The sequence below is a fragment of the Apteryx mantelli genome, chromosome 2 (assembly GCF_036417845.1).
Source record: "Apteryx mantelli isolate bAptMan1 chromosome 2, bAptMan1.hap1, whole genome shotgun sequence".
NCBI classification, from domain to species: Eukaryota; Metazoa; Chordata; class Aves; order Apterygiformes; family Apterygidae; genus Apteryx; species Apteryx mantelli.
Window position 1 is genome coordinate 152,932,389 of NC_089979.1, and position 16,051 is coordinate 152,948,439.

Below are 16,051 nucleotides of genomic sequence, written 5' to 3' on the forward strand. Positions count from 1 at the left end.
TTTCATTCAGCAGTAATATATAAAATAATTTACAGTCTGTTCAGAACATATGAAGAACCTATTCTATTCATGTAAATCTGTGTTCTGAATTTTTTATCTGCAATAAAATTTACTGTCTTTCATATTTCAGTGATGCATTGTTGGAGTTAATCCCTCTTTAAAAATGTTATACTTCTCTTAAGGTATTTCAGATTTTAAATATTGGCTCCATCTTATTCAGAACTGTACTAGTACATAACCATGGTTGTGGTATGTATCATTTTATTCCAACACTTTAAAGAAATTTGTTTCCTCAGAAGGAAACAAGCATCAAAGCAGGAGATGACATGTTCAGGTTCAGCCCTTGTACTAGGATGCAAATCATACTTCTTGCAGAACATACCTTATGAATTAGCCCTCTACCTGTTCTCTCTATCCTCTGCTTTTTAGCTTTAAATTCTTATTAAACTTCTCTACCACAGTAGTCCCCTTGAAGTCAATAGATTTCGATGTAACAGAGCGCAGAAATCAGTTCAACGTAATCATTTCTATTTTACTAGTGTCCGTTGAGGAGGGCTGTACATGTTTGCACAGCACATAACTGTGTGTATTTTATTTCTCCTCTTAACAGCTTTGCATAGCTAACAACATGCAAGCAGAGTATAGGTTCCTTCGCCATTCCTTTGCTCATGTTAATGACTGACTTTTAAATCCTCTCATTAAAATCATAATGTCTTCTGGTTGTGAACAGATTACAGAAACCCCATTGGCATAACTCAACATTTGACCTCCTAATAGAATTACCCATAAGGGAAAGAAAGGACATCTGTATAAATTGCCTGTGACACTGTATTTCTTTTTCAGGATTGATGACAGGCCTCAATTAACATGGTCTTCCCAGCCCAAGACGGATAAAGATCTTGCGTACTGGAGAAGAAGAGGACAAGATTTTAGTGTGTTACTGGGCTACTCCCACAAAGGAGGCTCTGAAATGAAAGGACCGTCCCCAGCGCATGGGGCACACAGGCATGCTAAAGAAAGTCAGCTCAGGGTAGGAGCAGGCCCAGAGTTTGCAAGAAGTGGTTTGCAGGAGAGCTGTAAAGCGCCTGGTGACTGCAAATGGCAAAGTTTAAGAATGGACAGCTGGCACCAACCAAAAAAAATAGGAAGGCAAATGTCAGATGGTGACAGGGAGAAACTGCTTCAAGATCTGTACTCATTGACCCTGGGAGACAATGTACTGAGCGCCCATAACAAAGGGAAATCACAGTCATTGCCAAGAGTTCTTTCACCAGAAAGCCTGAGGTGTGTGGAAATGCCCTCCCTGACGAACAGTAACAGTTCTCGCAGTGGAACTAAAACACCTTCGTATCCCCCAAACAGACTAACTTTGGAATCAACGAAACACCAAGAAACAGGAGGCCATTTCCTACCACTGGCAAAACCCAAGTATGGAAGGCCTCTGAAACCTCCGTCCTATGAACTGCAGCGGCAAACCAGGACACCTGCAGAAACCAGTGCTTTTCAGGACCACTATCAAAAAGAGGAACCTGTTTCATATTTAGCCAAAGTTAATGAGCCAAGGCAAGATGGTTGCATTCAAGACTCTGGTTTGGAGCCCCCAGTCTATGTACCTCCTCCATCTTACAAATCCCCACCTCACCAAAGTGTGACCCCACATTCCCTCAATGAAGTGCCTAACAGTGATGTGTACACTAACAGTGATCAACAGAATACTGCAGAAAGGGCTGTCACCTGCCAACGACCAGCCACAAATGCTTTTGAAACAGTGAGTGAACCTTGCAAAGACAACCATCTTTCTCACAGAAAGCAAAGCCATGCTAGGCGCCCTGCTGACTACCTGCCTTCTGTTCAGTATATTCCCTTTGATGATCCTCGAATACGACATATTAAAATTGCACCACCAGAAGGTCTCCAGGACAACACTAAATACACTGAAAATGCATGTAGTCCCAGTTCCAGTACTTTGCAAGATAGAGATCTTGAAGTACAGTACAACAGTGCCTTTTTGGATGCATCAAACTTATCTAATTCTGTAAAGGGAGAAAGAACTTCTGACAGCTCCACCCACAGTAACAGATGGTTGGCACCATCCATCCGAGATCAGGAAAATTGTGCCTTGTCTGACCAAAGAGACAGTTGTTGCACAACTAACCACAGTCCCCATAACGAAGCCAGTGCAGAGTACACAAAAGGCAAACCTTCTGTAAGAAATTCACATATGGACAGCACCTGTGAGACTGTTACAAAAGTGAAAAAGTTTGAACCTGGGACTGGGATACAGAGCAAAAAGAGTTCAAAGAAAAAAGTGAATGAAACTATATTTTGTTTGGTCTCCATCCCAGTTAAATCAGAACCAAATCTGCCAGATACAGATAGGAACAACAACATCACCCTGAGCCCTGATAAGAACGGGTTTGATAACAATGGGGCTTTGCAAGAACAAAGTCTCTTAAGTATGTCTTCAACGGACTTGGAGTTACAAGCACTTACAGGAAACATGACCAATAAAAATGAGTTACAAAAACAAGAGCTGTGGAGACCAGAAGAGTTCAAACAAATGAATGACCTCAGATTTATTCAGCCTACAAAACACAGAGAGCTCAAATACTCTGGCTCCTGGCCAGGCGATCAGTACAAAGACCAGCAGACGCAGACCAGTTTCACTGAAGAACCTAAAAGCCCACAATTTTTCCATGGTACAAAGCCTGGGCAACCCAGTAGTAGTAAATTGCTAACTCCAAAGCTCATAGGATGCACAGCATCCAAGATAGGGTCAAAACAGACAGGGTTACCTTCTGATGAGAGAAACAGCACACAGAGTGCTTACATCATGAAAGGTCAGATGTACCTCAGTCAATCTAGCAACAGTGCATTTTCAAGGACTGCCATCTCTGTCCTTCAGGCTCCTTTGCCAAAGGCACATCAGAGCCAGCCTTCTGGGCCCAGCAGAAATGTGCCTGCCTGGGAAAGGGAAACTAGCCTGGTTTCCAAGGGTGATGTAGTTAAGGGAGAAGCAAGCGCTCCCTGCAACAGTAAAGAGCTGTTTGGCCAGTTCCTTTTGAAACCTGTAAGTCGCCGCCCTTGGGATGCAATAAGTCAGCTAGAAAGTTTTAACAAGGAACTGCAAGGACAGGAAGAGAGCACAAGTAGTGAAGAAGACTCAGAAAGTGCTGCAGCTTCTCCACAAGAATGTGGCCTTACAAAGAGAAGGGCATCCAGAAACGAGAAGTCAAACCGGGAACCAAGACATGGTGGGCAGCTGGAAACCATTGTTTCTGTGTTTAAGTCAGGAAGAGTTAAAAGCAAGTCTGAAAGCTGGAGTATGGGGACAGAGTATGGTGATCAGCAGAGCTGTGTTGGATCACAAAGCTCTTTGCAGCCAAGAGAGAGCAGTGAAGTAGTCAGGCCAGCAGATGGAAGTCTGATAACAGAAATGAGAAAAGAGGAAGCCAAGAGCAGAACAAACAAACAGCTAGTTAGTGCAGGCCCTCTCAAGAGAGTTTTGACCAGTAGCCCAAGCAGTTCATGTCACAGTAATCCTTTCAATAACACTGACTTAAAGGAGATGAATGAATATCAAAATTACATAGACTTTGTTAAACCGAACAAAGGTGCAACTCCCAGAAATGATACAGTATTAGAGAGAGGCACAATAGTGCACTTATCGTTAACAAAAAGGAACCAAGGGCACTCTGAGCCGGATTTGAGGTCAGTGGGCCTTGATACAACCCCAGGACCTAGCGTTAACAATTCTGATCATTCTTCAAATGCAAATGCAGTGGAAATCCCTCCAAATGAGTCATTGCAGGCAAGAGCTGCAAGGATTTTAGGCATAGAGATAGCAGTGGAATCTCTCCTTCCTGATGAAAGAGTTGGACTCCACTCAGGCACTAGCCCTGCTAATGATGCCCAGGACTTTGAATCATCAGTGGGCAGCACAGTAAGTGGCAAAGAAGGAAAAAAAGATAGTTCTTACGAAGGAAGACGAAAGTGTGGCTGGACAGAGAGTGTGCTCTTTGTTGGAGAGAGAGGCCGATCTTTATACCCTGATGAATGCCAGACTGCTGACCAAGAAGCTAGTGCTAAAACTGAGATAACTGAGCAAGCTTTTGAACAACCTGCAAGTCCCAGCCAAGGTGAGGACCAAAACTTGTCTTGCAAGTCAGCTGCGTATCAGCATTCAGAAAAGAGAGTGAGAAGCACCTCAAAAGTGATAGAGACACTCCAAGGCAAACTCACTTCTCCACCTAGCAGGACTGCCATGGATCGCTTAGTACGAATGAAGGAAGTTGACTCTGTGTCGCGGATGAGACGTCTGAGCATTAAGAGTGCAGACTCCGGAGAGGACGTGGATGAGGAGAAGCTGTCAAGGGTACAAGAGGAGAGGGGAAGCAAATCAGCAAGCTCAGGGCGTGTTTCCAAGCGTGTTATCTCTCTCAGTGAAAATGGATATTTAGGTGGAATGGACAAGAAGATTGACAGAGATTTTTGTTTAGGTAAGACCTCATTATTTGAGATCCAAGTGGGTACTGTTTTATTATGTAATGGGCATGATCATTTTTTTCTATGGTCACATAATTCCACTCAAATAGTAACAGACTGTGGTGGTACTACCCGCATCTGGTTGTCATCCCGTTTGTTTTCCACATGGAAGAGATAACATGAGTGTTCTCTAACCCATGTTAGGAAAAGTTACTGTAAAACTTAACTTTTGATACTGAAACTCATTCACAGAGACTGGAGCATTCCCCAAGGTCTTATCCCTGTCTAATTGTTTCAGAGAACTGCCTGCTTCAAAAAGCAGAGTTCAGAGATGGTCACTGTTGTGCCAGTGTTTGAGAACACATGGTGATATAATCATAGCCTCTCCCTGAATACCCAGTTTTCCCTCTCTAATACTTAAATGGACACATACTATACATACTTTTTCACTGAGCACCTTTTTCTTTTTTTTCTTTTTTGTTCCTCATCCCTCAAAAGCATATAAACTTACGTAGCCCATATGCATCCCCAGTGTAACTTGAGCTGTTCTCTCTGAAACAGTTTTCATATGATATTGTGTTGAACCACTAAAAACAAGTTGTTGTCATAGATTTATGTAAAAAGATAAATCTCCCAGGCCACCTGTCCAGTACATTAAATTAATTCGAGTGAGCAAATGTATGGTGTGAAAGTTGTTAAATTAGTATTAATCTCCTTGCTTTTCCCAGCCTCTCTGTAACAGCTGACACTGTACCTTGAAATTCACACTAGTTATTCATTAAACCCCATCAATATAAATCTGTTTACAGATTTCCAGTACAGAGGCACTGAAATTAAATCAAGCATACTTTAAAGTGGATTTATTTATTTCTCCCAAAGAGAAATGATTGTATGAATTTTAAGTATTGACTCCCATTTTCTTGCAACCTTTCCCTTCATGACCTTTTCTGCACCCCACAGCTGTGTATGTCTTTCTGCTCTGAACTGTATTCTCTAGACCAGATTTTCCAAACAGGCAAATTCAGCTTCCTTGTACCCATCAGGTCTAGTATGCTCCACATGTATCTCATATGCTTTCCTCTCTTGAGGTTTCTGCTGGAGAATAACTGTTGTGGTGACAATGACTTCAGGGATGTATCAAAACAGATTGTGTGCATTTTACTGGAGACTAGTACTTGGAGTTATTCTGCAGTAAATTAGGTCTAAATTTATCCCTCTTACTGACAATGCCAAGCTTGTATTCTGCAGTGTGTTCCCATTGGAACAGCTCCCTTGCAATCATGACAGCCTTCCCCATGATGGGATAGTATGGCTTGTCCTTCTGGCTGCACGCATACTGTACCACAAGTAACAACATGCACTTGCACAGGGCATGAAGGAAACTCCTCTGCTGGCTTCCTCATGTCCAAAAAGACCTGATTTGTTCATAGCCACAAGATCTTCACCTTTAGCTTAAAGGGCAGGACTGAAGATCCATGTTTGTAGAAGGGCCTGATGTTGTGTCTCTCTCTGTTAACTTCCACCTGACTTCCAAAATAGCTCACTGGTACCATTGGAAGCCAAAATGACAACTAATCCTGGAAAACCACTGTATTTATTGCTTTTAAAGAGAAAATGTCGCTAAAGTCCATTCTGCTTGGAGTAAGATAGAGTGATAGTCTTATAATCACAGTCGGGGCCCATCACAGAGGCTAGAGGCCTTAGCAGAAACAGCGTTTTACCTGTTTCTGCTTGGCAGATGAACAATCATCTCTAAGTGTAAGAGCTCTGCTGAAACTCAACACAAGAAGCTGATCTTACTATGCAAATACTGTCATTAGAAGAACATGCCCAAATGTTCACAAATGCAGTGAATATCTTTTCTTCTTTGCTATTTGAGGACTCTTTTTGTGAAACTACTGATCTAGCTTTTTGTTTCTGTAGAAAGCATTTCAAATGAGCTTAACTAAATTTTGAATACGTGCTTGTGTACCAGTGCTAGAACTCTAATGTTGCGCCTCTAGAAATGTGGCATGGCCAGAATTCTTCTTGACAGTCTGGCCCTTCTGTGTCCTCAGTTTAGATGTTGAAGGTGTTAGGTAAGCTTTGAAGGAATAAACTGAACCATGCAGATTCTCCATGTGTTGTGACCTGTTCTCACGCTTACCTTCCCACCCCTGCCAACCACACACACCCAGAAACAGTGAGCACCTGCAATTCTGAGGTGAACTACTAGTGTGAGTGTGTCTGAAAATTGGGCCATAGAGGCCTTAGGAAATCAGGTTTCTGAAATGTGAATCCATTTCTATTTTTAGGTCAACCTCATGCAGAACAGTTCAGAATTTTTGTACATTCTTGTAGTTTAGATGGAAAAACATTTAAATTGTAAAAGTATTACTGCTTTAGAGGGATCTTCCCACTCAGTGCATTAAGCTTAGAAAGCAGCAGTGCTGTCCTGTAGTATGCCCTCAACACTATTTTTCTCTTGGTTTTTTTGCATTCATGTAGTGTCTGTCCTTGAAGTTTGGAAATACCAGAAGAGGCTGCATGGCGATAAGCAGTTCTGAAAAGATAGGTGTTGCTGGCACAGACTTTTTTCTTGGCTGGCCTCACAATTTGAGGAGACCTGGGAAGAGAAAGGATAAAGGATCCAGCACCAGTAATTCAGCCACTAGGGATAAATCCATAAACTGTTTCTTGGCCAGCCTCCCCTTGATATAATCTGGATGCTGCAGACGGACATTTGCACATAGGAGTAAAATTTTCACTGTGAGAGTTTTTATGCTTATTTGAATAAAGACAGTCACTCATATCTGCATAAAAGTCCTCAGGGTGAACATTTTACTCCTAAGTGTGATATTTATGTGTGCAACTATTTTCATGCTCAACTGTTCAAATGAAAGTGCTATGGGAATTCAGCCTGTGGGAGGGACCTTTAAGGTTAGCATTATAAAATTATATAAGAATCGCAAGTAGCACACGGTAGCACAGGCTGCAGTGCAAGTTTGTCCAGGCCCTTGCACGTTTACAGGCTCCTCTGTTGATAGCTCTGGTTCTTCTACTCCATGATTGCGTTGCATTCCAAGGTGCCTAGAGGAAGGCAGATGTGCGTGACAATGGAGGGCAGGCAGATCTCACAAGGCTAAACCCTTTTGCTGCAATCATATCACAAAGTCCCAAGCACGGAAGAAAATGCTCATATATGCTCACATCATGGCAAATGTCTAGATAAATCCAATAAAGAAATCTGATAGAGAAGTGTCTTCTGGGGTTCAGGAAAAGAAAAGTGAAGTGTGATCAGTGTGGTGAACTGTCAAGGGGTGCGCTTAAAATTTAGAAAAATGCCTGTAAGCCAGGCCTATGCTTTACTGAATAAGGTTCAAACCATGCACTGCAGTTTTGCAGACTGAAGGGAGACAGCCTAACTATACTGATGTAACACAGCCATGCTTTCCAGTATTCCACTGAATTATTCTCAAACGGAGGAGGACCTGCAATTGAATTAAAAGGTCCTGATGACTGAGCTGTATCATGACTTCTTCAAGTAGCCTTAAACACCATGCTAGGAAGCTTGCAGAATTTACCTGCCCTTAGTGTTCTGTCCTAAGAGAGCAAACTTTGTCTCTCACCGTCCCTCTCAAAGCATCTGAAAATTAGAAGTAATTGTTTAGTAGACAGTGAGCTTGTTCCTACCTACTCAAGGATTCCCTAATTATATCTCCATGCATTTGATCTGAGTAGCTCCCAGTTACACTGATATGAGTACAGAATTTGGGTCAGGAATGTACTATGTATATGTAGGGCTGTCAGTCCAATATTAGCTTCTTTTTAAAAAATAAATATTAGGAAAAAAGATGTCTCATTTCCCAGGCTTGCTGCACATATTAACATTGAATAGATTTCAGAATACGTTTTTAATACTGTTTTCTTGTCCTTTTCAGATACGTATGACCCCACCAAAGTTGAAAAGGTGTGAGATGAATGGAGATGAGAACAGAGAGACTTCTGCTCTACTAAGAATGTTTCACCAATTTTTGCTGGGTGCTTTTTGTTTGTTTTTTTTTTTGACGCTTGGATATTGCCTCCATTTGTGGTGTTCATGGTGTACTGATGATGCCTTTACCAATGCCACTAGGAATTAGCTATTCATATTCAAACTGTTGTGGAGACCACAGAAAAATCTGACTTCTACATTGGAACCATCTGGCTTTGTAGCATTAAGATTTAATGCCTACAATTGGCAAAGAGTTTTCATCTGAACTGTGTTTCAGTCTTCAGGCAGGGATGGTGAAATGCATGAAGCAAGGCTTTTGAGTTTTCTCTTTGGTGTAAATGTAAACGTGGGAGATTAGCGAAATGATTTTTAAAAGAATGTGAATATATAAGCTAAACTTCTTAGTCTCTGAAGTCTAAACTTTGTTTAACTTAAGAGATTTTTGGCCATATGTAGAAAGTGCTGCTGCACTGAATGGGGGAAAGAATGCGAGACAATGGTAGTGAAGATTGATTGTGAAATTATTTCTGACTTCCAGAGTTTGAAATTACTTGGATTAAATACTTATTTGCCACCTAAAGAGAAAAAAAGCAAAAACCCCCAAGCTTCTAAAAGATGAAGACTTTTGTAGTACTGTGTACAGAATATGTAATTACAGTAGCTGGCAACTAGTGTTTCAAACCAATGCAAAGTATACCACTGGCTGTTTTGCACTCAGTATTACCTATTTTTGTTTTGCTGTTTAGAAATTCTTTATATGACAGAATAGTAGCTGGTTTAAAATAGCCCATTTTAACAAAGTAACTATATTTCTTGTTACAGAATACTATCTATTTTTCTACGATGTAAACAATTGCTAACAAGTGGCAAGTATAAAGAAGTATTATTATTATTATTATTATTATATTTTAAGAAGACTTATCCCTCTGAGTGAAGGTGACCCAAGCAGATTTCACTTGTGTATCTTAATACACACTCCATACTGCCACATATTCAGTAGTGCTATCTTATTTTGTTGAGAAAAGAGCCATCTATGTATGTATGTATGTGTGTCCTACAGGGTTAATTTCTATTTTTTCCCCACTCAACCCTTGGATCGTTCTTCCTGGAGCAACTTTCTGAAACACAGCTGAGAACCGTCTGGGCTGGTGTTCCTGCCATAACATTCCAATGACTGTAATTACCAAAAAGTGGGTATGGATCTTTGTCTCAGTGTCTCTGAGCAGCTCAGATAAAATACCTGGTTTCTTTCTTTCACTTTGCTTCTTTTTACATATTGTGGTTTTGGATTAGGCCAGTATATAAAAACAAATAAACCTGTGTTAAATTCTTCCCTGAAGCCAGCTGATGTTTCTGGGGAGGACTTTAGATGGTTTTTCTGAGGTATTTAAATACATGGCTTTAAATGTATATTATCTGCACACACAAATGCATGAATTACAGATTTTTATTATAAAGCCCATGCATTCTGCTGTTCGATATTGAATTAGCCTCCAGAGTATCTGTGTCTTTAAAGCCTTTATGTCCACTCCTGTGTGGTTTTTTTGTAAGTATTTCTGTTTGCTAACATTCTTCTGATGATTTATTCATGTACTTCACTGGTCTCTTCTACTGGCCTTTTTTGTTTTTGTAGCATAATTTTATTTTTAAAATTCTTTTAAATTCCTAAAATACTGTTTTTTTCCCTAAGTCTGTAATTTGGAAAAACAAGGGGAAAAACACTCATTCTGTGCTTTGGCAGCAAGAATTTCTTGTCTGTAACACATGATTCTGTTAAATATGGACTATTTAAAGCTTGTTTAAAAAGAGAATGTGGTGTATAATTTGTTTTATTAACTCTTGTGCATGCTCCCTAGCAATACTTGTTGACAAACTGTTCCCATCAATCTTACTATATCCACCTTTCTTTTAAAATCCAGCTTCCTCACCAGCATCTGCGTAGGACATGTGGGGGTAGTAAATGGCTACAAAACAGGTTTCCCCCCATAGATCTCTCCACAAAGATCCACTTATTAAAATGAATTGCTTCCATTCTCATCATCCCACTTACTAGTAAAACTGAGATGCCTGGCAATAACTTCTCTTAATTTACCCTTAATTTCTGGAGAACTTTAAATTGTCATGTATCACCAGTACTGCTACTTTAGTTCATTTCTCTGTGAAACAACAGGTTTTTGTGCATCTTTTTTTCTTCTGATGAGGAGGGGCTTAATTGATTTTGGAACATGCCTGTTTCATCAGTCATGTCAAGTGATTACTTTTCCAATGCACGCAAAAAGCCAAGATCTTAAAAAAAGAAATAAGCAGAATTATTGAAGGGGAGGTTTTATTGCCTAAGAGTAAGAAATTAAAATCTAGAAAGTCAGTTAGGAAGCCTTACTGTGCAGTAGTTTGTGACTGACCAATAGATGAAAGACTAGAGGTAGTACTGCTATTTGTATAGCAACACTAGTTATTTCTTTTCCTACTGTGATACATACATCTAAGAAATACATAAAATACAGTTTCATGAATAATTGTGGCTCAGTGTTTCTACAGTACCTGTGTCATAATAAAGATGTCAGGTATCTCACTGGGCTGGTGAGTACCATAGGTGGTCACCTTTCCAGAAGCCTTCTGCCGGTTGCAAATACCAGTCAATGGAAAGCTCCTCTTATAGTAAATGTAATTAAAAAAAAAAAAACAAAAAACTAAATGGTGACTTCAGTGCCTGTCTCAATGGGTATATAAAACTATCATGGCAATAGTTGTCACTGGTAATGGCAATCTCAGAGGGCTCAGGGGTAAGTGGGCATGGAAGAAGAGGATGTGGCAGTCTGTTTCCTGCGCCTCCTCCAATGCAGGAATATGACTACAGAGCAGCAGTGGAAACTGCACGTTTATCTTTATTCTCAGGAGGAAGAGCAGAGCTGGTTCCTCAAAAATCACATTATTACCAGATGTTGTATAGCCAGTTTGCCATACTGCTGTAACTAGGAGAGTTCAGGTTGGATAACAAGATGTCAAAGTGGTTGTTTGGGTAGATGTTACTTTCACAAGCATTCCCAGAAATTCATGCAAAGAACCAGTGCCTGCTTTATACATTTTAAAAGTGTTTAAACAGGGAGACTCCTGTGGAGCTGGGTAGCTAAATAAGACCTGCCATCTCCTTCCATGTACCCTGCTGAAATCCAGAATGGATAGTCAATCTGAAGGGTTAGTGAAAGTAACAGCACTTCATGTCAGTGCTAAGGTATCAACTCTGGTGCCAGGACAATAAACAATGAATCCAAAGTGTCAGGCCCGTGTCTTCTGTTGGAGAAAGAAGAGTAAGCAGTGAGCTTCAGGGGGCTACTGAGCTTTACTCGCCCATGTTAACAAAGAAAGGCAGGTCACTTTGGACTCCCAGGGGAGAAGTGTGAAGAAGACTCTCAGGGATTCCCCTAAGGAGAATGTCATTTTTGGAAGGTAAAAGTGCTCCCTCATGTGGTTCCCCTGAGTATAAATTGGAAGTTGTTTCCATGAAGAGTCACTATCTACTGATCCCACTACAGCTCTTGCTGGAGTGATTTTGAATTGGGTAGGAGAAAGCGTGGTTTGAGCAGAGCTTTTGGGTATGTCTTTCAAATCCCACTGGATTCATGGCTAAATAGAGATGGGTTGGGAAAGGCAAAGGAGGGACATTCCTTTTAATGGCTAAAGATCATTGGTAATTGAAATGCCCAACAATATGCTTAAATAAGCATTAGTAGTCAGTTAATAACAAAAAAAAGCTTTCCTAGAGATAAGAAGTATTGAAGTATTTCATACAACAGATTTTACCAGCAGGTTAGTCTTTACTGCAGACAACTGTGTCCTGTACTGAAACCATCAAGATTCCTTGACAGGACATGGAATAATGCAAGAACGTTGGGAGTAAATATTCTATATACTTAAACACCTAATAACTCCTGGAAAAAAAACATGTGAGATTGTTTACAGTATATGTTTGAAGTGTTCAAGGAATAAAAGCAATCTGTCAAGTGTGCACCCCTTGAAAATAACCAGTCCTACCAGGCTTATTTATATATAAATATTTGAATCTAGTAAAATGTTCCTGTTTGCTTAATATCATAAATCAATATTAGGATCTATGGTCAATGTTCTGTTGCTTTTGGCGCATGGACAGCCAACTGAATGTTAGTTTTATAGTACTGGAACTCCCTTTTGGGTTAAAACATTGACATTTTCTTCTCTGCCTCTTTTTGTGGGAAAAAATTAGTGGGATAAAAGTAAAAGTGAAATGTTCTTGCATTTCAAATGGCAGAAGTTCTTGCACTGTTGCTCAGGTTCAAGATCTAACAGAGGCAAGTATATCTGAGAACCAAGTCTTTCGTTGGCAGAAGCCATTCACTTAAATACATGAAAGAAAACTATAGGGTAACCTATGTTAAATTGAATGGAAAAGATTGGTAGCTTGTTGGCCTTTTGAATATTTTCTGTAAAGCACTCCTCTTGCAGGGCATTGGTATTTTCTAGGTTAAGGATCAAATGCTCCCCCTATTTTCCTACCACTGGCAATAATGCCATGATATTGCAGTCTTAATTTATTGGAGGGAGATTTACTTACATGAGTAGTCCACTAAGTATATTCGGACTATACAGAAGAGTAACACTTTAAAGGATCAAGCTGGAGATTTCATGAGATGACGATTATATCATTGAAACTATTAGAAAAGTTGGGCAATTTTGATTTAATTCTCTTATTCCAACTAGCATGAAAATGTTCAGTGAACCTCCCTCTGGGAACTAAATGAAAGCTGTTTACCATCAGCTCTATTTTTAAAGAAAAAAAAAAGTTTCAAACAAAGAAAAAGGGAAATCCTGATATCAATAGCAAAGTCCAAAACCACAATGCTATCTCCCACCCATGCTGAAAAATATGTTTGCAATATGGCCTGCAGAGCTGCACAGCAGGGAGAGGGTGAAGGGAACTTAAGTCAGAATTGACCGACACATGGCTGAGATTAGAAATAAAAATGGAATTTCCCAGCCAAGAGAAACCGCAATAACATACAGATTATAAAATGAAGGAGGAACTTTCCACCCTCAACAGCAGCAATCACAGCCTTCTTTCTAGCTCTGGACTGGCAGAGAAAATAATTAGAACCATTCCAAAAGCTATTCCTAAGCTGGAAGGAAAACAAGGAAATGTATGTGCTAGACAGTATATACCAGTTTTCTTGAGTCTTTGTCCTCATACAATGCAGGTAATTCTCCACACTGACTTTCAAGATACTGTGGCCTATCCTCAAAGCCAATACTAGCTCATTGACCTGGATTTCTACTTTAGGTAGTCCAAGGGCAGAGATAGAGGGATAGAGGCAGGAAGTAGGGGTAAGCAGTTGCAGTAGTATTTATATGATATCACAGGATGAATGTGTTTTAAGAATTTCTTTGTATTTTTTCTGCACAATACAAATAATGTATTTCTGTGCTTACATGTAAACTGGAGGGGTGCTGGTGTCCAACAAGGAGACATTCTCCAAATAAAGATTTTGCATGGATACGCTCCTCTGTGGATTTGTTATTAGTGTGGGGCAAAATGGAACATGTGTCCTGGTGTTTGCATTACCTTGGAGAAAGGTAAGTGAATCAATGAAGTGTTAAAAGGCTGCAGTATTCTCCAGGGGACTGCTACTTCACTACACTAAAGCCTCACACTGGTAGTCCTGTTACACCATCAGGTACAGAAATTGTCTTGCATCTTTCATGTGTTCATTTAAAAAAAAAATACTTTCCACATCCAGTCTTTCCCAATTCTTCACAGACCCTAGGTCATGTTTCCAAGTTGTGTACTGTCTGTTTTCTACCTTTAGGGTATGTATGTTCTGCGTCTGTGCAAGAGTCTGGTCCTCCTTTACTGCCTGGCAACCAGCCATTTGCACTAGCTAAAGCTACTATTTCAGAGCATTTTCCACTCCCTTTGCACAAGTTGAAATGGCACTGGGATAGTATAGCTTGGCTATATTGGACTAAAGAATAGCAAGCTCTGTGTCTGTGCTGATAGGACCTTGAGAAAGTTAAGCATTAACATATAAAAAAAAACCCTAACCATTTTAGACAGAAGTGTAGGCCATGCTAATGGCTGGAGCATGCAGGTCTGTCTTCTGTCTTTGGCTCATAAGCAGGTGAGGGCTCACTGTCACACTCACATGTATGTGGTGGAGAGCAGTGGGTGCATCCCGGAACTCCTCATGTGTCACCAGTAAACCTGTGGAACAAGAGACCAGAAGAATTGGGGGATGCTGCACATAGAAATCACTGCGGCAGTTTTGCTCTCCTTTTCCTTCCAACATTCAGCCAATCACTGCGGCAGTTTTGCTCTCCTTTTCCTTCCAACATTCAGCCAATCTGATCTTACTATACCCTCTGCTTCCCCACCTTGTTGAGGTATAAAAGCCTGTAGTCCAACATAATCTCATCTTCCACCCAATTTTATTCTAGAAACCATTCTTCCTAATTTTTCCCCAGGTAGGACAAGGAAGGCATACAATTCTTTCCAATTGCTGACAGGTTTTTGTTTCTACTCTTCACCTTAGTGTTACTCTCTGCATTAATGCACAAATATTGTTTACTGCTTTTTCAGTAGTAGCCATATACAACATAACTGAACCATTTACTATCAGCTACACTGGGAAGAAGCATCCAGAGTGCCTAGGGACCAAATTGCCCTGTCACACAGAGATCTGATCCTTCAAAGCAAGGAGCAGAGGCTGGAAGTGTGTTGGGGAGCTTACACAGCTCAGTGGGAAAGGTGAAGACATGACGCACAGGCCTTTCTGTGTTTGCTCCCACCCACCACCACACACCCTCTCTGGAAACAGAAGGGCAGCAGTATCAAGGCTGATATTGGCCCACAATGGCCTCAGCCATCTGCCATCAGGGCCAGTTCAGGCAATGGGAGCAGTGAGCAGTCAAGGCTTTGGAAAGTCCTGAATGGTTGTTATCTTGAGCAGACAAGGAAGATCACCCAACTCAGCACATATCTTTTCTCCTGTTACTGCCCACCACTTAACTAAATTATGATTATCCCCAGTCACAGCAAAGGGTTCAGCACACAGTACCAACCACACGCTCAAGCGCAGGGGCTGGTCTACATCCTATAGGGGAGCATTGTCCATGCTCTCACCAGGCAAATGTATAAGTGCTCAGGGCCACCCCAGCCTGCAAAGCAAGTCAGATGGAAACACAGGAAAGATTAAGGAAGAGAGGACTATGTGTTTCCAGCCGCTGCAGCTGACAAGCCCTCACTTGTAGGGGTTCTTGCTCAATCAGCCAAAAATCCTTCAAGCTGCAGGGCTTCCCCGCACCCTCTCTCCAACACTAGTTTGAGAGTCACCAGCTAACTCACACGGGGCCCACACAGCCCCGACCCTTTGCTCATCAGATAAGACCTTTTGCTCATATCTTACTCTACACACACCTCATCTTTATCTCTCTCACTGACCTCTTCTAGCCCTAAAGCACATTTGACCTTTTCTGGGTAACAATGGTATCTGGACCCAGTCTCAATAAAGGTGGATTATCTCTCTCTCTTTCTCTGTTCTGCTCTGAATCTTCCCTTTCTTGGGG

At 40.9% G+C, this 16,051-nt stretch overlaps 1 protein-coding gene across 2 annotated transcripts in view; it reads left to right on the forward strand.

Annotated features, from left to right (window-relative positions):
- JCAD (junctional cadherin 5 associated) overlaps positions 1 to 13,983 on the forward strand; it is a 33,615-nt gene extending 19,632 nt beyond the window's left edge. For both annotated transcript variants that reach the window (XM_067291847.1, XM_067291846.1), the window contains 2 exons: positions 844 to 4,499; positions 8,406 to 13,983. In XM_067291847.1, coding sequence (XP_067147948.1) covers positions 844 to 4,499; positions 8,406 to 8,440 — 3,691 coding nt within the window. In that variant the 3' untranslated portion in view covers positions 8,441 to 13,983. The remainder of the gene's footprint in view (positions 1 to 843; positions 4,500 to 8,405) is intronic.
- Positions 13,984 to 16,051: the final 2,068 nt, after the last annotated feature.